The sequence below is a fragment of the Phalacrocorax aristotelis genome, chromosome 5, assembly GCF_949628215.1.
Source record: "Phalacrocorax aristotelis chromosome 5, bGulAri2.1, whole genome shotgun sequence".
In the NCBI taxonomy this organism is placed as follows: Eukaryota; Metazoa; Chordata; class Aves; order Suliformes; family Phalacrocoracidae; genus Phalacrocorax; species Phalacrocorax aristotelis.
Window position 1 is genome coordinate 11740135 of NC_134280.1, and position 23748 is coordinate 11763882.

At 48.7% G+C, this 23748-nt stretch overlaps 1 protein-coding gene across 1 annotated transcript in view; it reads left to right on the forward strand.

Moving 5' to 3' along the window:
• ITGB5 (integrin subunit beta 5) overlaps positions 1-23748 on the forward strand; it is a 63930-nt gene that overhangs the window by 24766 nt on the left and 15416 nt on the right. Inside the window, exons 6-10 of the mRNA XM_075093007.1 lie at positions 3419-3580; positions 5060-5155; positions 6165-6254; positions 10172-10306; positions 13555-13984. Coding sequence (XP_074949108.1) covers positions 3419-3580; positions 5060-5155; positions 6165-6254; positions 10172-10306; positions 13555-13984 — 913 coding nt within the window. The remainder of the gene's footprint in view (positions 1-3418; positions 3581-5059; positions 5156-6164; positions 6255-10171; positions 10307-13554; positions 13985-23748) is intronic.

A 23748-nucleotide genomic window follows, 5' to 3' on the forward strand; every position in this document is an offset into this window, starting at 1 on the left:
TAAGTGCAAGCATCATATGCCTTGGCGGTGTGTGGAAGTTTCAGATCTCATGTACTAAGATGCAGCGAGGAGATAATGCTGGATTAGAAAATAACGTGTCTTTAGAAATAGTTTCGATTGGTGTGTGCTAGACACTAGTATATGAGGATGGCCAAGACATCTAGGAGACACTAAGGTGCCTTTCAGAGCTACGTAAAATGAAGGAGGTTTTGGCTTTTAATCTCTAAGGCATACTGTCTTGCACCTGTATCTGTTTCTTGCTTCCAAAAAGGCCTGCACCTCAGAAACTGGTGGGGTTTTAGGCATATTGATGAATCCAGAGGGGTCTCCTGGCAGTTGGTGTCTTGGCAATTGAACTCTTTTTATTCAGCACCCAAATTTAGATATTTATTTCAGGGTTGGAAATACTGATGCAGGGTTTTGCAGCCTTTCCATTAGGATGTGGAGGGCTGGGCTGTGCTGAGACAGCTGTGGCAGTTTTGTCCGTTGCTGTTGGCTGTAAGGAGTGAGAAGCTGGCTTTTCAGGGTATGAGAGGCAACTGCAGCTGGTTGTAGGAGTAGGGGCAGGATCCACAACATGCCCAGCCCTGCGGAGACACATCTTCCCACTTCACTTTTCGCTTTGGGTCAGGTCCCACTCCTGCTTTCAAAATCCTTTATATCTCATGAGGATCAAAAAACAGATGAAGGGGCAGACGTCAGTGCAGGATTTTTTGTTCAACAATCCCAGTCCAGTAAAAATAAATGAAAGTCCCTTTGGTTATTTGTTTTAAATAGAGCAGAGTGCTGGTCTGGGTTTTGCAGTGGAAACTGCATGCTGGAGAGTTGAACTTTCCAGCGCCTGCAAGCTGCTGGCGGAGGCAGCATGAGATGTGGCAGCTCCCTGGTGTGCCAGACTCTCCGGGTGCTTTTTCCATAGATCTCCGGCTCTTTCGATGTGGCATCAGCACTGGCTCAGCCACCCTGTCTGAGACACCTTGGTCCAATGCTCCAAGTCATCGAATGCCCTCGGTGCCCAGATATTGGCACTGACACTAGCCGCTTGTTGCTTTTTGGAAGTGAGTTCCTGAACTGAACAACCAAAGCATTTCTGATGTTGTTCATGTGGGAAAGTATGTGTCAGATGCGGAGAGTTTGTCTGTAAAGGCATGCTTAGCCCATGATTTAAAGGTGGGTTTAGCAGGCAGGTTAACAAAAGCATCATTTCTGAAGTGGCTTCGTAACTGCTGCCTGGATAAAGGTCATTTTCTTTGTGTGTACCATATTTCTAAGGAAATGAAACTCAAATTAATCTTTTAATCTCTTTGGGAGTTTCTTGGCCTCAATTTTGAAAAAAAAAAAAAAAAAGGAAATTAGCTTTGGATATGCAAAGGAAAATGAAGTGGATGGACTTCGGTCTGGTGGCTGAGTAGGCCAACAACTTCTTCTTGCATTGTTAGAGCCATAATCACTTTCAGGTTCAGTTCTTAAGAAATTACATTTGGCATGAAGATTTTGCCTGTTGTCCAGTGGGGTCACTTCAGTGGAATGACTCCTGCTTCCCAGAGCAAAAAAGTCCTCACTGCATGCTGAGCTGGACTGTAATGTGCTGGTACACGACAAAGGATGTGTGTTGCCAAAGATTTCTTCCTATGGCCTTCCTTGTGTTGCATGGATCTTTAAAATACTGTTAAAGAAATACCTTCAGCAATAGGGAGGAAAACAGAATCTGCTCTGGAATAGTGTCCCTGAAGCAAGAGTTATATTTATTGAAAAAATCAGCAGGATTTGGGCTATGACTCACATTTGCAGGTGAAAATTGCACTGGCAGACGTGATTCCACATCCTTCTGTCTGCTCTGCCCTCTTGCCCAGCGCTTTCCATAGGAAGCGTCTTTGCAGCTGGGCTGCAGCAGCTTGCAGACTAGCATCATACTGTAAAACAGTATTGTTTGACAGGGAGATGTCAGATGTTGCTAAATAAGATGGCCAGTAAGCTCTGGAGGAATTGAGTATATTCATCTGCACTGCGTTCCCATCAGTAAGCATTTACCAGCTTTTCCCTCATCCCTTTCCAAGGGTTTTGTGCTGTTCTCTGAGCCAGGGCCTGCAGGGAGGGGGATGCTGGATGAGTGTGGGGAGGGAAGATGTGGGGCTGCAACTCTGCCAGAAGACAGGCAGGGTGGCCAGCCCAAGGGGAAGCTCTGGGAGATGGGGCTTTCTGGCTGTGGTCTCTGCCATGTCAGGATCTCCCTGCCATGGTTGGCAGCAAGGACTTCAGCCCGCCTGGCTTGGCATGAGCTGGCGGTGGGAGCAGCCAGCGAGCGCAGGGGCATGTGCTGCTGCGCTATGGTTTCTCTGTTTCCTTCCACTTCCGTTGAAACAAACTCCTTTAGTGTGCTGTTGTAAGCACAGATCTGCTGTTCGGGCTGATGCAAAACCAGAAACCCAGGGAAGCTCCATGATGGGAGGGTAACATCCATCATATAAATCTTATCCCTTTACTTGAAAAAAATCTGTCCCTGCATCTCTCTCCATTCAAAGACAGTGATAATGTCTGGTCCTTGCACAGAGGGACCAAGGATTGTTCAGAGGACACTTCTTGTGCTGTGCTTGACATCTCAGTGCTTTCATAGGGACCACTAGAGCGTGGCTTGGAATTAGCATGTTTTTAAATACACAGAAGTTGCTCACAGCAGCACTCTGCAGGGCAGTTATGTGTGGATTAGTGCAGGAAACCACTGCCAAAGTTCCCACTGTCGCGCTCTGCTCCAGCTGTGTCCACCCCTGCTCTTCTGGGCTGTGGTGCAGGGGGATTGAGCTGTGCAGGGCACGTGTAGTGGTGCACAACGAAATGGCAGGAGTCTTGGAGGCACCATCACTTCCAGAAGCTGTGTGCAAAAGGGGACCAGGACAGAGTCCCTGTGCATGCATGTGGGTGCACCAAAGCCAGCCCTGTTGGGCAGGGACCTCCCTTCGTGCACCACAGCTCAGAAACAGCCTTTATGAGCAGGTGTTAATGAAAGTGCTGGTCAGGGATATTGTGGCTGTTGCTGTTGCCTTGGCCACTCTGCAGAGTTGAGGAAACAAGGTCAGATTAAATGTGTGTGGAGGAATTTGGCAGGTCTCCTTTGCCTAGAAAAGCAGCTGAAATTCTTATTCTTGGATCTGGGTAGAGAAGGTATGGTGGATAGTCGGCATACCTCCTCATGCCATTTTAAGCAAGTGTGTTGGAAGGAGATGTTGGGAAACGCTAGTGGGCCCCTGACATCTTGTTTTCTTGCCAGGAATGGGCGGACAAGAGCATGGTACTCTTCTAATTAGTGCTAACGGGTCTGATGCTGGATGAGCGCATGGCTGGGACCATATGCAGAGTGAGGGGTGAAGCGTGGGCTTGGCAGGGGCAGACTGGCTGTCTCACAGGGTTTGTTTTCCCCCAGGAGAAGATTGGCTGGCGTAAGGAGGCATCTCACCTGCTGGTCTTCACGACAGATGATGTGCCCCACATAGCCCTGGACGGGAAGCTGGGGGGGCTGGTGCAGCCCCACGATGGCCAGTGCCACCTGAACGAAGCCAACGAGTACAGTGCATCCAGCCAGCTGGTGAGGGGAAACATGGGGGCCAGCCCTTGGAGACTCTGGGGTTTTGGTGGGCCTCTCTGGAGACCAGCAACCCCCGCTGCAGCAGCTTTTGGCAAATGCAGCCCCTGAACAGAATGGTTTTACCTGGTCCTGCAGTTTGCAAATAAAATTTGCTGTTCCCCTTGGGCATCCCCCTGCAGTGAATGCTTCTATGATGCTCAAAAATAGATTAGGAGCTGAGCACGTTTCTTCAGGGCTCACTGCAAGGGAGGGAAAAGTAACTTGGTGTTCCGAAAAGCATCAGATTTGCTGCAAAGTGTAGAGGAAACATTAAATGTGTCATCCCTTTTCTAAAACGTCCAGTGGATTGTCAGCTTCTCCCTAGGGAGGCTGAGCCTACTTTGATGTGGCTACAGGAGCAAGCACAACAGGACACTCCTCTTATTTACAGCCTTTGAGCTCAACACCAACATAGGTCTTAAGAATAAATAGGCAAACTGGCCCTTTTAATTAAAACTCAGTGGACGAAAATTCTGGGGTGAATGAGCACTTGCCTGCCACCTAATGATCACATTAGTGCTCTATTCAGCAGATCACAAGCAGTATTTATCATTTTTATTCCTGCACGGATGTCACCCCATAAGAAGAGGTGTTTCTGGATGGCTGCACTATGGCCAGAGGCTAGGATCCTCGGATAAACCCTATTTCCACCACCCTGTGCAATCCTAGCAAGTGTATACATAAGGGAGCACAGCCCTTGTACTGACATGGCGTTACACTGGGTAGCTGGTGTGGGCATGCTGCCTTGGTGTTTCCGTGTGTGAGCCTTGGAGGCTCAATCAGCCCTCCAGTCTGCAAGTAAATGAGGTGTTTTTAAATGAGGACAGCACTTCAGAAGCAGCCTGGGGTTTTAAACTCAAGCTGGTCTCTTGAAAGTGAGCCCTGGTTCCTTATTTTGTTGCTTATGGGTAGTTAGAGCAGTATCTTCCTGCCATCTTCTCTCTGGGAAATCTGCAGAATTAAAGAGCTTATTGTAATCGCTTTATGGTTCCAGTATGCAGAAAGAGCAGGCAATGGGTATTTCTGCATTGGGAGAAAAAATAATACATTTCCACTTACTGGAACAGTGGTGTTCTAAAACACAGTTTTCAAACTCCCTGCCTTGCATCCCTGGAGATAGCAGCCAGCTTATTACACACATCTGTCTGCTGATGCCAAAGCAGAAAGAGGAAAGAAAAAAATTCAGTGTTTCAGGTGTTGCTGCAGCTAATGGTGTTGTCAGTCATATATTCTAGTGAAAAGTGCAGCAGAAATATTTAAGGGATGACAGAATTTCTACTATTTCAGTTGGGATTGTGCTGATACAGCAGAGACTTCATCCTGCAGCACAAGGATGCCATGTGTCTGGAACAGATTTTGCTGTTGGGAGGACAAGAGCAATGAAATTAGTTTTTGTTTCTGTGTTACCCATCAGTCTTTCTGCCCTTTTTGTGCCTCTAGGATTATCCTTCCCTGGCACTTCTTGGGGAGAAACTCGCTGAAAACAACATCCACTTGATTTTCGCTGTTACAAAAAGTCATTATGTCCTGTACAAGGTAAGTGTCGCTGAGCTGGGGGAAAATTTAAATGCCTTGTGAAAGCATCTTCCTGCTGGCACCATGGAGCAGAGGCAGCCACAAGCGCGCCTGCCCTGCCCACAGGGGGTGGCAGGGGCAGGCAGATGCACGCAGGAGAGGCTCAGCCCACCGTCCCTCCCCACTAGCCCTCCCAGTGAAAAGCACTAAAGCTTCTTAGAGCAAACATATATATATGTTAGTAAGCATATGAACCTAAAATAGACTCCAGCTTAATCTTGGTCTTCGGATGGCTGCCAGCCATGCAGCAAGCAAGAGAGCAGAAACCTGTTCAACCCATTCTGCAGTGACTTAATCCCATTACCTAATCGTACGCAGTGTTTCTGCCCAGCTGTGTTTTTCCATAATGGAGTCTAGGGCCCCGACATGCCACATACAATTTGAACTTCCTCGAAAGGAAAAGGCGTCCCGAGGCACAAGGGCCAGCCAGTGTCTGGAGCTGCCCTGTAGGGCTTTGTTTCTCTGCAGATGTGGGGAGGTGTTTCAGGAGACGTTGCTTTCGGAAACCTCTGCTCTGGCTCTTGAGGCTTGAACGAAAACAAGCAGCTGCGTTGCTACGGTCGAGATGCTGCTGCTCTGCCGCAGACAGTAGGAGGGCTGAGCTCATTCTCCACCCCCTCTCCAGGGATGCTCTGGGTCGTGAGGCAAGACGGGGCAGCCGCACCTCCCTCCCCATGGTGCCAGCTCTCCCAAGTGCACAGCGGCTGGATCTTGCCCACTCTGGCAGCAGACCCGGGTCTGTTAGTCCCTGTCCCGTGGCCATGAGCTTTGTTTAGCTTTTGACGTGCCACATTAGCAATGCTTTGTTTTCAAAAGCTCCATGTTAATGGGAGCCAAGCCGTACCATGTATACCGCCAGATGATGGGGCAGGGTGTGTAGCCAGTGTCCTTGGCATGGGGTTGGTCCTTCCTTGTCCTCTGCTTTCCTCTCTGCATCTCAGCATTTTCTTTAATTTTCTTTTCTTCCAAGAACTTCACCGCCTTGATTCCTGGGACAACAGTGGAGATTTTGCACAAAGACTCCAAGAATATCATCGAGCTGATCGTCAAAGCCTACAATGTAAGTGCATTTTAATACTGCAGCTGCTGTCATGCAAAACGCCAAGAGCCTGGCCAGCTTGCCTCTCCCTGGCGTGCTCCACCCACCTTGGCCACCTCCCCCCCCCCGATGTTCTGCAAGCTGCTGGAGCTGAGGCTTCCACCCTGGGGAGGGAAATGAGAGGCGTGAGGTGGATAAGGAGCACAGGGATGCCCAAGGGAGCCTAAGGCACAGCAGAGTTCTCTCGGAGCACCCTACCACTAGGTAAAATAGATTATTTCTTTCCTATCTGATGTTCAAAGGCCTCCCAAGGACGTGACTGGGCTCTGGATAATGTCACATCCTTGCATTGGTCTTCAGCACACGTTGGTCCTCAGCAACCTGTGAGCATCACTGTGTCTCTTGGGTCCCAAAGGAACCCTGCCTATGTGGCGTTGCCAGTGCAGCCTGCCCTGATGCAATGGGGCCCATGAGTGACAGCAAAGGACCTGCAGTTGTACTGCTGACCTGATGCTGTCCATCTCCGTGGAAGTCAGGGGAGCAAATCAATTAGAAGCAGCTAAATCACACATTTGTTGGATAGTTAGTTGGCAACGTTTCTGTTGACCTCGCCCTGAATTCTTGTGGGCTGGCTCTTTGTGCTCCTGGAATGACATTGCTGTTTAGGTGCTGGGCATGGAGATCTGATCTGATCTGAGCCCTCAGTTCGGGTTCGTCATGCATGGGACTTGTGAACACAGCTTTCAATGGCTGCAAGCCCTTCTTCTTGGTACTACGCTCATTAGGGCAAGGGAGTGAGGAAGGACTTTTTTGGAGGAGTTTGCATATCCAGAGGTCATGTAGGATTGTGTTGTGCTTTGCATGACCTGCAATGTTCATCTTTCCTTCCCCCACAGCACCCTGCAGTTAAAGCAGCATTTGGTTATGCTCTTGGGAAGAGTTCTTCCCAAAACTTCACCGTCTGAGGAAAGGCAATGAGCAGCTAATGCTACTAATGAGGCCCTGGAGATATTGCAAAACAAAAGCCCAGTTGTCCTAGTTTGTCCCCTTGAGGAAGGAAGGTCCTGCATATAAGGTGTGTGGCTGTGGAGAAAGAAATGAACATTCATTCCGTGTTGACTTTGCATGTAGTCTCAGCACCATCACATGAAAACGTCCCTTTGTCTCAGTTTCCCAGCTATAACATGCATCCGTGTCTCCATTTCACCACCCCTCAAGCCTTTGCTAATGTATATAAGCTGATGAAAGCTGTCAGGGATCTGACGCCTCCATCCCTGCTCCCTCCCTCTCTTTGCTTTCCAGTGCAGCTGGCTGGAAACTACCAGGATGCTGAGACTAAGGTGTGCCACAGAAGCAGTGCAGAATGAGCTGTTACTGAGACTAGGGCTGGTTTCTTGCCTGTTCAGCTGGGTGGTGGGTGTGGGCTGGGACCCCAGGCGTGCTGCTGGGATCTGGCAGCTCCTGCCTGTGCTGCAGGCAGCTTGGGGCCGTGGGAAACCTGGCGCCCACCCAGCCCATCTCCTCTCTAGCTTTGTTTTTTCCTGAAATGAAAGCACTGAGGGAGAAGGCTAAAAATTCTGTTTCCCAAGTGGGAGTGAACCTTTTTTTATTCCTCGCGGGAAGGAAACTCTGACCCTGGAGAAACCCTTCATCTGCAACAGGGACTGTCTTCTCCTGCGGGGTGGCAGTGGCTGGTGCTCTGGGCCTGGGCTCAGCCTCTCCGCTTCTATCTTTGGCCATCTCCGGTCCTTTCTTGTCTGCTTCCCGCCTCTGATGTGTACATCAGACTTGCTCAGGGCTTACACTACCCCCAAGATTGCTTCCCCTCAGCTCTTCATCTTCTGTCTCTCTTTTTCTTCTGCATGGTGTGCATCACCCCTTCCTCATCCGGAGGGGTGTGAGACAAAAGAGAATAGGAACAGATTTTTTTTTTCTCAGTCCTCATTAAGAGAAAAACATTTTCCTCCAGATCTCAACATGCCTGGGAGACGGAAAGGCTTCTGTGGGGCTGTGCTGGGGTGGTGCCAGGAGGGGTCTCTGCCTGGGTACACAGTCTGGGTTTGGACTGAAGGGAGCAAACAGGGTACTGGGTTAAAAACTGCTTTATAAACCCAATCCAGGCAGGTCTCAGATGTGTTTCTCATTACACCACTGATGGGTTTCCCATGGCAGGTGGCCACATCAGCCATCCCTGGAGCCACTGCCAGTTTGGGATTTCCTTGTTTTTACAGTGAAATGATCCATCTTTTGAATTTTCCCCAGGCTATAGCAGACAGCTTTATTTCAGGCAGAGACATTGCTCTGCCTCAGGACCAGGTCCTTCCTCTAGGTCTCTCCAGCATCCTCTGCTCATCCCTGAAGGTGCAGCGGGCTTGGGGGCCACCAAAGAACACAGCAGTGAAATCCTGCAGTTGCCATTAGTGGTGGCTGTGGTGCTGTGAGAAGGTATTGCTGTGTAGTGGTGCAAAGTGGCTAATAATAATAGCATTACAATTAAGCTAATAGCATTACTTTATAGGGCTAACAGGAAGTCTTGGCATCTGTATAAGAATATAGGAAGAGCCCACGCAAGGTCAGAGTGAGGTCTGGCCTGGTGTCCTGTCCTCCACTGTGCCCCACGTATGATGTTCTGGGCAGGAAAACAGGAGAGCATATCAGTGTGGTAGCTAATTTCTGTGGGACAGTTTTGGGCAGAGCAGCATGTTCCGCTTTACCAGCATGCGTGTTCATCCCGCAGGCAATGGCTGCTCCATATGGTCCAAATTGCCACCCCATGAATGGCTCCTCCATTACAGCAGAGAGATGGGAAACTATTCCTTTTTTTTTCCTCAAGGGCTGTTTAGATTTGCCTGGCCAAAACTCATTTATTTCCTGCCTGTTTCCAAAAGCATTAGCTCTTTGCTGGCATGTGAACCCTGGTTTTGTTATCACATGGACTCGCAAAAGGTCTCAATTAGCACTTTTCCTTAATCTGGCCACTGCAGTGAGGGTTGGGGACAAGGGAGAGAGGGATGGACCTGCAAGCTGACTTTGGAAAACAGTTGGTACAAAAAGGTCTGTTCTGAAAACCTTTGTCTTTTTTGGACGCCACTCGTAAAGAAAAAAAAATCGGTTCCAGCCATTGGAAGAATGAAACAAAAGAACCTAATTCCGAATTAATGCTTATAAACTTTATTTTGTTTTGACTTTAAAAGTCTGTGTGTGCAGCAGGGCAGAGAGATGAGAAGCTGAAGAAAGGGGTAGGATCATACCAAAACCTCGCTGATAGAAAATATTTTTCTCTTTGACAAGTTTCAAAGAGATTTTTTCTTCCCCCACCCTGCCCCCCATGGTGGTGTTTCCATCTGACACGTCTGAAAGGGTACTTTTTTGTCTGGCATTTTCTCCAAAGAGGGAAAATACATTTTTCTGACCAGCTGGGTGAAATCAAGAAAGCAGGACAGAGTTAGTGCACTTTTATATCTTCTCTATGTGGTATGAGGGCTGTCACAGGACAACTACCAGTGGAGAACCAGGCTTTATGCTTTGTTAAGGGGCTGGTTTACAGGGAGGAGGAGGCGCAGATGTGTGCACAAGGCTCTGACCTTCATCTCAGAGATGCTTGATTTGTGGCCAAAAATGTTTTCTTCCTTGTTTTTCTTGAGCATCCACAACTTTTCAGTGCTCGCTACAGCGGTCATCACATCTGTCCTAGAGGGCATAAGCCATCTGCAGGGGTTGTAGGCAGCTCCCCATGACTCTAATTATGTTTATCAGGTGTCTCCTGAGCTGATTAAGTCAAACCCAGATGTCAATGTGTGTGCACAGGTGATTTTTTTTCATATAGGTGCAGAGACATCCTAGCCACCCTTTGGAAACATCAGGAGAAGAGACTAAAGCAGAAGAAATCCACTAGCCTTTTTGGAACCTGATGGTTTGCTTTCATGTTGTATTTCTAGAGTATTCGTTCCAAAGTGGAACTCACAGTCTGGGACAACCCTGAGGACATTGGCTTGACCTTCACTGCCACGTGCCAGGATGGTTTGTCCTATCCCGGGCTCAGGAAGTGCGGGGATCTCAAAATAGGAGATACGGTGAGTCTTCCTTTTGGTCTGTCCCCTGGAGAGGCTGTTTCATGCCCTGTATAGCCACTTACCTCTCTCAGTGAGTGGTCCCAAGTGATAAAATACAGCTTTGCTCATATTCATCTGCTCTTCTCACACCGTGGCACGTTAATATAGAAACCCACACAGAGCAGCTCTGCTAAAAGTGGCTCTGGGTGGTATAAATCATCCCAAAGTCAGCTATGAGGAAAGATGGAATACAGACGTCTTGTCTACAGCACCCTGAGCCAAAATGTCTTGATCAGGCAGCAGGACGCAGTAGTCAAGAATGGGCTTTTCTCCTGTAATCCCAGATATTCACATCATACTCTCACCTGTGAAATTCTTATTGTTGTGGTCTGCTGGTCTTCTCCTGGTCTGTTAATATTCAAGGTTTTCTTGTTATTGTTTGAGAATCTTGGCTTGTATCAGTATCCTGGCTTGTATCAGGAATAGCGTGGCCAGCAGGAGCGGGGACGTGACCATGCCCCTGTACTCGGCGCTGGTGAGGCCACACCTCAAATGCTGTGTTCAGTTCTGGGCCCCTCAGTACAAGAAGGACATGGAGGGGCTGGAGCATGTCCAGAGAAGGGCAACGAAGCTGGTGAAGGGTCTGGAGCACAAGTCTGATGAGAGGTGGCTGAGGGAACTGGAGTTGTTTAGTCTGGAGGAGGCTGAGGGGAGACTTTATTGCTCTCTACAACTACCTGAAAGGAGGTTGTAGCAAGGTGGGAATCAATCTCCTTTCCCTAGTAAAAAGTGACAGGATGAGAGGAAATGGCCTCAAGTTGCATCGGGGGAGGTTTAGATTGGATATTAAGAAAAATTTCTTCACCGAAAGCGTTGTCAAGCATTGGATCAGGCTGCCCGGGAAGTGGTGGAGGCACTGTCCCTGGCGCTGAGGGGCGTGGTTTAGTGGTGGACTTGGCAGTGTTAGGTTAACAGTTGGACTCAATGGTATTAAGGGTCTTTTCCAACCTAAATGATCCTATGATTCTAATCTAAATCTGTATTTCCTGGAGTGAAGAGGTCATGGCTAACTTCGGAGGTATTGCAGAAAAAGACAGGGTGCTCGCAAAGGCAGCAACCTTCCTCTCTTGTGTTCAGTTCGTAGGGTTATTGGGTGGGAGCACAGACTAAAAAGATAATTTGCCCCTACTGTTGACAGTATACATGGCATAGTCCGTCCAATGCTTTTTTATATGTTTTTATAAAAATACAGACAAGCTAAGCTTTGCTTGTTAAAATTTAACATTGATATAGATAAATGATTTGCTGGGCTGCAGGGCTGGGGCAGGAGGACTCAGACCAGCGGGAACCACTCCCCTCCTCCAGGCTTTTGCTGTCTGCAAGGAAGTGGGTGTGGGTTCGTTAGCAGTCTGATTGCCTTATTTGAGAAGAGTGGCTCTGCAAACATACCAGAGCTCTAAGCACCGAGGCATATAAAAATAGTTTGAAAGAGTCAACAGTAGCTAGATTTTTACCCTGCCAAATAAGGATCATACAAAGTGTTAAAAAAGAAGGCGGCCTCAGCCTTTTTAGCTGAATTTACTGGATCTCTGATCAGCGGGTAAAATCAATCCCTGGAGTGTTGCCACGCTAGGCACGTGCCATCCTTGCTCCCACAGCAAAGCCTAAGCCCCCGAGGTAGCAGAGTTAATATGGTGGTTGATACTGGGCTCCTGGCTTTGGCATGAGCAGAGGGGTGGCTCCAGCCACTGCGGCTCGTGCCATAAAGGGATTTTGGCAGGAGGTATGTGCATGCCTGTATCCATAGAGGCTGATGGTGTGAGTGGGAACGACTAGCTCTCCCAATCCAGATGAATTGAGGGTACGTTCTGTCCAGGAAGCAGAAGATTAGGGGTGCAGCAGACAGCTGGCACAGGTACCTCTCTCATATTTGGTGCACCGGAGTATTGAGGTGCCCGCACAGGCAGACATGCCACAGGATCACAGGGGTCCTATCCCTCCTTCCCCTCTTGTTCAGCCGCTCTTGGTCCCATTACTTCCATGTGGATGAAAATTTGACTCCTGCTAATAAAGTTTCCCCAGAGAGGATAACGCTGGCACTGGATCCTAATCTGTTGGGGTTTAGTCCTGGGGGCATGGGTGTCAGTGGGTGAAAGGGAGCAGGATTATCCTGATCCCCTTAGCTTGCTTTCTGATCTCCTTCTCCTCTGTAATTTGTGCTCGTTGCCGATTGCTTCAGGCCATGGGAATGGGAGGGGATCAAAAGAGGCTTCATGGGGTACAGCTCTCCTGGATGGAGGTGGCTGCTGCACCACTATCCATCCACATATTATCCCTTGGCATGCAGGATGGCATGAGCAGTGAGAACTCAAGGTGACCCCAAATGCCTCCACAGAAAAATCATTCCCTCACAATGCCTAGGAAAAGGGCTCATTTCCTTGGGGTAAGGTTAATCCACTTTGCTAATCAGCAGCCCCAGGCAGTGCTGGCTGGCCCAAGACCCCCACCAAACAGCAGGATTAAAATGAGGGCCAAGCAAGTGGCCATAGGACAGTCTTGGTTTTCCCAGGGAGAATACCCCTGACACTGGATTGTAGCAAAGAAAATGAGTAGGGAGGTGATGTAGAACCATATAATGATGTATAACCATTCTGAAGCCAGTCTTAACAGCAGCATCCATCAGAAATGGCCTATAAGCAGCGTACTGAAGGCTTGGGACTGTGTGACTGATGCACACCTCTACGTGCAGATCAACGTGCATTAAACCTCCTAAATCCATGATCTTATAGGCACCTTGGGGCCTTGTGGTGCATTGGTTAGATCCTTGCTAGTGCTTGGTTTCAACAGAGCTTATTGTTAATAGCATGAAAAGCCAGCTATTTGCTAAAGTTTTGCCTTGTTTATTTCATGGGAATAGGCAGACTCCTTCCCGCTGTGCAGAAACCAACGCTCCCTGATGGGGAAAATTATTACTAATGGCTGACAGTAAAGAGTTTTAAAACGTTAAGGATGCCAAATGCCTCATGGGACTTGCAGATGACAGTGCATTGAGCTGCAGATGCCCTCGCTAGACATGCAATTGTCTGGGGTGTTTTTTGCACACCTGAGAGTGAAGCTCAATGCGCTGAGCATGGCCCCACTCCAGGGAATCACTCCATGGCTGTTCCTCGGGATGTATGCTCTTCCCTTCTGCCTTCCTCCCCAGGACACTCTTGGCAGACGTTCTGGGGCTGTGCGTGTTAACTTACATCTCAACCTGCCCCACACAGGTTTCCTTTGAGGTGGCCGTGGAGGCGCGGAGCTGCCCCGCCGAGGACACCTCCCACACCTTCACCATCAAGCCTGCTGGCTTTCGGGACACGCTGGAGGTGGTGGTGACCTACAACTGCCTCTGTGGGTGCACCGGCCATGCTGTGCCAGCCAGTGGAAAGTGCAGCGGCAACGGGACCTACGCCTGCGGGCTGTGCGAGTGCGACGCTGGCTACCTGGGGGCCAGATGCGAGTGCGAGGAGGGCGCCAGTGGGGACATGCACCACGCCATGTGCCGGGAGGCAGAGGGCAAACCCCTCTGCAGCGGGAGAGGGGAGTGCAGCTGCAACCAGTGCCTCTGCTACGAGAGCGAGTTCGGAAACATCTATGGGCCCTTCTGCGAGTGCGATGACTTCTCCTGCGCCAGGTACAAGGGAGTCCTCTGCTCAGGTAGGAACCTTTCCCCCCTTGCATCCTCCACTTTGCCGGGATGGGGAAACTGCCCCAGAATGGGGAAGGCTGCTGGGTTGCGCCTGCCCCATCTGCCAAAATCTACCCTGCTTCTGGAGGGCTCTGTTCTCCCTTTCTTTAAAGAAAAAGGGAGGCAGAGGTTTAAGTGCATCCTCACGAATGAGCAAAAAGTGCGTTAACCCCATCAGAACTGAGTTTCCAGCGTTAGAGTGAAAGGCTCTCTCCTGGTAGGCTTGTCGTCTTCCCAGGTCCACGGAGATGAGCAGAGTCTTGGATTTGGTGTTGTTATTTTGATGTAACAATGCACATCTCTTGCACACTGAAGTAATATCCCTAGGAAAGAGTAAACCAGCACAGGCTTGAATCCCCTGAAGCTTTTTGGTGTCTTCTTAGGTTGGATTTCTTCTACGTGTGCCATCCTTCCCTGCATAGGCAGAAACAATCTTTTTTTAAAGATGAAGCATTTGAAATAATCCACTGGTGTAGCGCAGGTGGAAGGACAGGCTGTGTTTCAGTCTGTTACTTACTAGAGAAAATCTGTGTTGAAGATTCCTAAAAGTGTTTCATGTATAGATTTTCTGCCCACTGGGAAAACAAGTCATTCACTGGGGAAGACGTAGCCAGTCAGCTTTGCCTAAGCAAAGGTAGAGGAGTTATTTAGCTGTGTTTGCTAAAATGGCTTTAATTCCTTGTCAGTCTGAGGTCACATAATTTACCTTGCATGTAATTGCCTGGATTAGCCCTCACACATAATTCCCTCAGTTGGAGCTGGGCAAAAGGTTATTCTTTAAAATGTGTCTCCTTTCAAGCAAGTAAAAAAATTTCCCTAACTGAAAATATTGAACAAAATTTCCGAAACAAGTTTAAGCTTGGAAAACCAGCTATTTTTCACGTTGTCTCTGAGGAAGTGGTGTTTTTTTTCTCTGCTGTTTATCTTGCCTCGCAGGTTTCTGAGCTGGGCAGTAAGTGATGGGGCACATTTTGGTTGCAAATTTCTGGCTGTTTGAGATTGTTGCTAGGTGGGTAGAGGATGTTCATGCTCACTTTCCTGTAGCCTAGCTAGTGATGTTTCAGCACTGCTGAAGGTGGGGCAGTTGATACCCTGGTTTTTGGCATTGTCCTGGGGCTCCCCATTATAGGGCAGTGAGAAAGGCTGGCACCAACTCCCACAATGACTGTCCTGGACCAGGATGGTTGGAGTTTTCCCTGCCGATGCAGAAGCAGAAAGAGGGATGAGCAAGCAGGAAAAAGGTATATTTGGAGGCAGATGGGGGAAAAAATAAACTCAACTGTGAAGTAATTGAGAGCAACACTGTCTGGGGGTTCTCCATATGACCATATTGCTTTGGTAGCATCAACCCTTCCAAAAGGAGTATATTTAATAGCAAGCAGGGCAGCGATGCTAAAGAGAGGTTGGAAGTTACTTGTGTAGTGGTTGGTACTGCAAGAGGAGGACATTCTTTTACTTGAATTTCCATTTCATCAGGAGAGCCAGAACTCTGCTGTTCCACAGGAAAACAAGCTGTGTGTCTTCTGTTGCACTTGCTTTCTTCGCTCCCTGTGGAGGGCTTCTAAGTGCTGGGAAGAGCAGCATAGCTGGTTTGGGATTTGCCAGATTTTTTTAAAGTCATTTAAAAGTCCTTTTTTATAGCTGGAAAACAAAGAGTAGGCTGAGGCCAAGTGACCTCTTTGCCCCAGGGGTGGGATGGAATCCGGCACGGCTGCATGGGGTGAGTGGTTCTCCCTGTGCCTCCTGGTATTTCTATTACTGTTGGTTTGTTGGCTTTTTTTGGTCTTTCTTTGTTTTGATTCCAGAAGTTACAATGCTAAATCTGAGCTGTAGCGAGCGCTGTGCCAGTGACATAACATTTTTATTTGGTTTTGTTGGCCCGAGGGGCTTGAGGCTTCTCCAGCCTACCAGAAGTGTCTGTGCTTGCATGATGGGGCTGTGCCCAAAGCTTCCCCTAACAAACAGCCCTCTGCTAGACAAGCATCTCTGGTGACTTCCAGCAGACACATGCTCTCTCCTCCCTACAAATGGGGCCTTCTTGAAAAACGTGGTGTGTTTAGCTTGGCACTGAATGTCTCAGTCCACCAGTGCATGTAGACCTGGCAGCCAGGAGAGTTTGGGTCATGCCTTGGGTGCAGGATGTGCCCCGGGGTGGTTGCATGGGGTCCAGTCACAGCTTTTGTTCCTGGAAGGGGGAGAAATGACACCCTGTCCTCCCTCTGTCTTCTCCTGGGCTCAACGTCTGCCCCATAAGGGCCCTGGCATCCCGGTGCCCACAACTCTCACAGGCTGAATCCCAGCGTGAGGGGAGACCACCAGTTTTTAGCAAATGCAGAAACCAAAAAAGCAGTGTGTAAGGAGCTGTCATTTTGCTGCAGATTATTGTTGTCTCTGTCCTTGCTTGGGAGTTGCTTGGCTTGGACACATGGGAGGAGCTCATCACTGTTGTCTTTATTTATTTATTTATATCTTCTGGTAAGGTAGAAAGCACTTAGTGCCCCTCAGTGCATTTCTGATGACTGTATTTTGAATGGCATTTTCACCCCAAAGAAACCCAAACTCAGCTTTAGCACATGGGCTGTGGTGTGCCCATTAAATGCATTTATGCCTCCCAAAGCTGTTGAACAAGACAGTATCATGAGCCTCTGGGTGCCCATCCTGGCCAGAGCAGGTGGGGAGCAGCCAGTCCAACCAAACCCAAGGTCTGGGGGAGCATGAGGAAGAAAGCACAGTTCTCCTAGCTGAGAGGTAAAAATCCACATGTGCAACCTGCTTTGCATGGCCGTGCTTTTTGCATGCGTCAGCTCAGAGGCATTTTGAGCCCATCACCAATGAGCCTGGGCATTTCTTCCTTTCACCATCCAGTGTCTCAGTCGAGTCACTGCCACAACACAGGGCTGGGTGGCAGATTGTACTCAGATATCCTGTGTTCCTGACAAAAGCCACAGCAGGTTTGAAATACTCTGAAGTAAACTTTGAGTTTCTTGTTTCATGCTACTTGGTCCTTTGGCCAGCAAAAGCGTTTTCATTCCTGAGTCCATTTATAAGTATTGGCACCTCATTTTGTCAGGGTTTGAGAAGAGAGGTGGCTACAGGCAGTACTTGTACAGATCCTGTCCTTTTGTGGCCCCCTGTGAAGCGTAGAAGCAGATTTCTGTTAGTGGGAGCTTTAACATGCCTCCTGCATCTGTGAGGCAGGTGGGAAAATGAGTAATTTATAGCACGTAGTAAATGTTGATTTTAAGTTGGATCCAACTCTTAGTCGATGCCAGTTAGTCACTAGTAAGTGGCATTTGTTCTGCTGCTCCCCGAGTCCAGTTAACAGCTCCAGAGTAGCTGTTTCAAACCATTAATCCTGCTTTTGGAAGGGCCATTGGGGATGGCTTGCAGAAGAGTGCTGTTCCTCCAAAAGAGACGCAAACGGGTTATCCACAGCATCGTGCTCCAACAAAGTAGGCAGTTGCCTCCCAGTTTTTCCCCAGGCAGAGCGGTCGCTCTTTTGCTTTGAGAGCTTTGGCATGCTGCTCTGGCTGCTACTCTGAAACGTGTGTAGCTGCAGGAGAGGGGAAGAGTGTCGTCCTGCCTGCGGCCGCGTCGAAAAGGGGCAGCTGGCTGTGCGGCCCAGCAGCTTTTGAACCCCTTGGCTGCCTGCCAGGCAGTTTGACAAAGGAGGAAGCATCTCCACATCTCGGTGTTAATTGCATTCCTGAAGGTCCCATAAAACTAAGTGGCAAGAGGGAGGAGAGGCCCCCGTGAGGGCATCACACTTTTGCTTCTAATGAAGAGAGACTGGCTCGCTGGAGGCCAAGCTTCATTAGCTTCAGTGCTGCAGACTTTTTTTTTTTACTTTTTTTTTTGGAGGGGGGATGCAGAGTAGTAGAGCATCATCCTTACTTCGGTGGCTCTAGGGAAACTTCCCCTTAACCATCACCACTGTTACCCAGCTCCCTGTGTGGGTGTCCTTTGTGTGCTTTTCAGCCCGGGCCTGTGGTTGTGCACGGGAACATCATTACCAAGGCATAAGTAAAAAACACTCACAACGGTGCAAGCCATTTCTCCCCCTAAAACACAAAAGACCTAGTCCCAAAAATCCATACTGCCTGAGCAACACACAGACTGCTGATGTTGGTGCAGCTTTGTGGGATCTCTTTAGTGGTTTCTCTTCTCCATTTTTTTTTAAATTAGACAATAAATTAGATTTTATAATCGCAAAGCATTTATAATCAAGCCCTGCAACTTCTCTCTAGCTCTTAAGCAGCTGAGAGCATCTTAACAGGTTAAGATTGCTAAAGATTGTGGCTGGCTAAAGCATGGTGAGATGGCAATGACTCGGAGCACAGGAGCTGGGGGTCTGGCCTCGCTTGCCAGTGCAGGGCTTCCAGTGACACGAAAAGCTCACATCAGCAATAGAACATCAGGTGTTAAATTCGCAAATACATGCAAGTGCCAGAATCACTTCTGAAATGGGATTTAGGAAGTGACAGCTCATTGAAATTCTGTGGCTTATTTCGCAGAGAATAGCCAAGCTGATGTGTGATGCAACTCCAGCTGCCCTGCAGAAACCACTTCAAAAACTGCTGAGGATGTATAAGTCCTCAGTACTTATTTCTGGCTGCTTCCCTTCCTTGGTTTTATTAAATGGGGAAGCACTGTGAGGTTTTAGCCTGTACTAAGACCCAGTGAGATAAGGCTTTTTTGTTTGTTTTAACACAACCTCAGATTAGAAATCTCACTCCTGCTTCTGCAATTTGTTTTTGGCATTCCCTGTCCTGTGTGCCATAATGGCTTTTCATAGCTCTGCCTTTGCAGGAGGTCTGGTGGGACAATGGCTACCATGCCAGCGTAGCAGTTTCTAGTTGTGCAGTAGAGCCCTCTGCTTTGAGAGCAGCACTCATGTTTGGTGGCACTGCTGGTGTCTCCACGCTGGGGTTTCTGGTGGGGCCTGTTACCATACAAATCACTGGTCCCATTAACACATCTTATGGAAATAAACCTTTTTTCTCACTTACTTTTGTAGCTATTTTTCACCTGCCCTATTGTAGTGCCTAGATGGAGGATGCTGGTGTGTATCTGAAGGCTCAGATGTGAGAATAAAGGTGATCCAGCTTTAACAAGTATTTCTTGTCTTAATTCTCCTCATTCCTAGTGTCTAAGCTTTTACCAGAAGCTGCTGTTAAGAAATAAATAGGTAGTATTGGATTTATTAACCTCTGAGGTGTAGGTCATGGGTTGACTGTGGTTTGAGGAGGAAGGGAAGCCTGCCCGTGCCCACTGCTTGCAGCGGTGTCAAGGGGGGATAGCATTAAGCAAATGTAGCCCATGCCAGAAGGGAAGAGGGTGGCCTGTGGCAGAAAGAGGATGGGGAACAGAGCCTAAACCACATCTGCAATGTTTTCTTTTAAGTGATGTCAAGTCTTGTTATCCTTAGGTTTTTTGATTTGGGGGATTTTGGGGGTTTTTCATTTAGTTTGTGCAAAAAGGCAGAATCTGAGCACTGCTTAGAAAAGTGGGACCTGCAGGGGAGAGACAAAAGGATTGTATAAGATGTGAAAGTTAAAAATAATCCTTTGGTTGTTGCTGAGTGCTTACTGAGCCACACAGCTGCAGAAGAGGTGTGGGACCCTCTCTGGGGCGGCTGCTCTGCTCCCCAAGCTGGAGGACGGTGGGGGAGCACATGCCTACCAGCATTTTGGGGCTTATTTTGGTGGCAGAGGATGCAGTGTCAGCTCAGGTCATCACGGTGCAACCTCACAGCACTGGTTTCTTGTTAGCAGGTTGGGAGCTTGCGGGGGGCCAGGCTGTGACTGTGTGTGCTGATGGGGCTGCGGGGCATGGGAGGGTGGTTTGGAGTGACCTAGAAAAATCCTCTAAATCAAAACCCTTTTAGATTAGGGCAGGTTATAGGTTGTGCAAGTGTCTCTTCTCCACCAAAGAGCAGGGTGTGGGACAGGGAGGTAAAAAACAGAGGAGGTTGCTCTAGAAAGCAGAGAGGTGTGTAAATGTCATCACTTTGTGTGGGGCACAGGGTGCCCATTCCTCCTTCTTAGCAGCCAACAAACCTGGTTTCAGGCATCTTGAGGTCTCCTGCCTACAGAGCCACTGCAGAGCTCAGGGAAACTCTATGGCCAGAATAAGCAGCAAGAAGATGGCACTGCAGTAGCATCTGTCTTTTTAAGATGTGGTCAAGAGTCACTCAGGCTGCACATTTATCCTAGAGCTTCCTAAAAGCCTTACTCCTTGCTGCATTCCCATTCTGCCTTGGCTTTTATCTCCTGCAGAAGCTGCTCAGCCAAAGCCCTTGCCCAGAGATGTCTGCACATGTGAGAAGAAACGCATAAAACAAAAAAATCCCCCTGAATAGGAAGCAAAAATAATCCTCTGACTTGCTGTGTACTGTAACAGCGATGAACTGAGGCTCGAGCGCCTGTGCCTGGTGTCGCTGCTGGATGGGCATCCCCTCCCCAGCTTACATCCCCCCTCCACCTGTGAAACATTTTGGCCTCAATAAGAATAGACTGCAAACATTTAATAAGAAATGAATCAAATGGGGGACCTCTGCTGTCCTCTTCCTTTTTTGGGGCTAAACTGCGAAGCTGGGCATGTTCCACTTACTCTCAGCAGGTGGATTAGCGTAAAGAAATGTGAGGTTTAAGTCAACTTCATTTACTCCCATGCTGTGGGTTAGCCTAAAGAAATGTAAGGTCCAGGTCATGTGGGGCAGGCAGGGCTGAGGGCTGTGATGGGGATTAACTGGAAAAGCGGTCAACTGAATTCACCTTCACCCTGCTCGGACAGGCGCCAGTCTCGCTGCATATACAGGTTCCCTGTGGATGCTGTTGGCTGTATGTCCGATGTCAATTGTCTGCATGACAGCATCTGAGCCCCAAATCAGGAAAAACTCCTCTTTTTATTCTTTTCTGAAGTTTGTTGAACAGTTATTCTGTTCTGAAGTGACATCAGAAAAGATCTGATGTCAGTGGTCAATATTCCTGCATTCCTGCTTGAGCTCCTGTGGAGCACGGGAGATGCAAAGCGTGACCGCTCAAATGGTGGTATGGAGAACATTTCCACAGGCAATGAAGGAACTGTGGAGGAGTCTGCTGCTGCTATCACATGTCGGATGTTGACTTTTAGGTCTCACTCTGGCAATGGGAGCGGGTGACCAGGCCCTGAGTTCATCCCGGGCTGCTTCTCATGGTGCCTTCCCGACAGGTCAGGTCTGGCCATGCTTGGCCTGGGGGCAGTGAGCTCTCAAAGCAACACTTGAAACCACTCAGCTTTTAATGGGGAATGTCATTGAGAAACTCTGCTCTTTGCACAGTGTGAAGAGGATGAGAAACCACAGGGATGCATATGGGACACACTTACCCACTGTGGGCAGCCCATGGCGCCCCGTGCTTGCATCCTGCCTTGCACCAGAGTGGCACCTTCTGCAATGGGAAGCAGGCATGCCCAGCCCTGGCTGGCTGGCTTTAGCATCCCTTTTTAGCAGTGTTTGAATTTTCCTTACAAGCAAGGGGTTCCTGAGTATCAACCACTATCTTTCTGGAGTGGCGAAGCAGGAAACTGGGGGCACTGATGGCTTGTCAGTGTGTTACTGCTGACCACTGATAACCATCACTGTGTGTTAGTGGACAGCTTGTTATCTGTAACAGAGAAGCCAGGGAGGATTTTTATTTAAAACACACCCTCTACCAATGCAGGCTTTCTGGGTTGTGTGGATGGGCTTTGGCTCAGGCACAAGCTCCCTCCTCTTGGCAGCCCTAAGTTGAGAGAGACAGACACCCCATAAACCACCGCCTTCAAAGGGACCTGTCCTTAACGCTGTCTTGCTGGTGTCTGTGAAGCTAGCCTCTCACTCCCAACAGCTCCTTCGGTCTTTGCAGGTCTCTCTGCCTTAAGCTACTGAATTCAGCAGCATGTCCCATGTGGTTCTGGCTGTGGTCATCTCCAGGAGCTGTAGCTCATAGCCCTGATTTAGGGAGGGGCTGAAAACCGGGCAGGAGATGTTTGCATCCCAAATTTCATCTTCATGAAGTCTGTATTTCCCTGGCACGCAAATCCTTGGTGGCCTTTTGGAGGAACATGGGGGTGACTCAGTGCATGTGTTTCCTCACATCTCCAGTCCTGGGAGGCTCCTGAAACCTCCCTGCTGCTTCCCCCTGGGGCAGCATTTCCACCCTTCCCCAGTCTCTCCCTTCTGCTTGCTCTCCAAATTTATTTTTTCCCCTTTAACCTGGTTTCTGTTCTCTTTCCAATTTAATCCTGAGACATGTGCTGCTCTCCTCTGAGAGCATGTGCCTCTCTGTCTCACTCCATGCCCGTTCAAAAGGCTGAAGATCCCAAGGGGTTCAAATGGCCACTGGGCTGAGGCAAACGGCACAGAGTGACCCTCACCCACCAGCCGTGTCCTGTGAAAGCATGGCTAGTGCTTACAGCTGCAGCATGTAAAAACACCGGGCTCCCCCTCTGACTGCTCTGCTAACAAGCTCCCGTGTTGCCTGATTCCAGCTGCTGTGGTTCAAGTCAGAGGTGGCTGCGTTTCAGTGCAGGTAGATGGTTCTTAGCTAGAATTCTCTGTGCCTGATGTATATGCCCCTCTGGATTTCTTTCACAGTAAATAAATGCAGCATTAGGCATTACCATTACATCGTTGCCTGTTAAACATTACTGATTGTTTGGGAGTTGGAATTATGGGTTCCTTCCGACTTGAGATATTTTATGATTTTTGCATGGATTTCTCGTGGGAACACAAATGATATTTCTGCCTGAGTTTCTGCTCAGGGCTGTGTTTATTCTTCATCTTCCTTTGTGTTTCTGGCAGCATGTGTACCCTGCCTCCCCTGCCTTGCTCGTGCCAAGGGTTTGTGTTGGTTATTCACACTGAAATAGCAATTGAGTTGGACTTTTTTTTTCCAGTGGATTGAGAACTGCTGCACCGGAGTTTCCATTCGTGGCAAGAAAGGGCAAGGCTGTCTTTTCTTACCTCTCGTTTCCCCCTGCCCGGGCCCTCATTGCTGTCAAAGCCTTGCAGTTCTCCCCGTATCTGGCAGCAGCTCCTTGAAGGACCAAACCTCACAGAGCGCTGCTGTTCCTGCCTCTTTTCACTGGGGTTTCTCCTTGTCCTTGAGCGGACCTTTTGCAAGCATTAATGCATGCTAATGAGGCATTAAATACCAGGGCAGAATTGAAGAATAAAGAAGTGACGTCTTCGACATCTTTGTGGGAGCCAGAGCTCTGTCTGTGGGTCTCTGCTATTAAGTGGCACAGTGTGCGGGTCGCAACTGGAGGTGTCACCTGATGGTGCATGCATGTACCCAAACCCCCCTGGCCTGCTGCAGCCACCACCTCCCACAGGCAGCAACCTCCTATCTCAGCAAGTAGCAGAAAGCTCCAAAATAAAACCGAGATAAACTTTGAAAACACAGCACATCACCTACTCGCTCCCCAAAGAGAGAAGAGCAAACTCGCTTAAATGCTCTGCCTTTATGGCCGATGTCCAGCTGAATTTGGTACTTACATTTGGTCCTTCTGATGATAGTAATTAACAAAAATAAACTTCTGGAAATGAATGCTGTATTTGGGGTTTAGAGGCAGATGAAAGCCAGCAGGTTAGTGAAATTTGGGGTCTCTGCATTTCTTGTTAGCATGCGCTGACAACCTGTGAATTTCGCTTGGTTTGGTTTAAAAGATTGAATTTAAACAATTGACCTGAAAGGGAAGTGCAGCACAG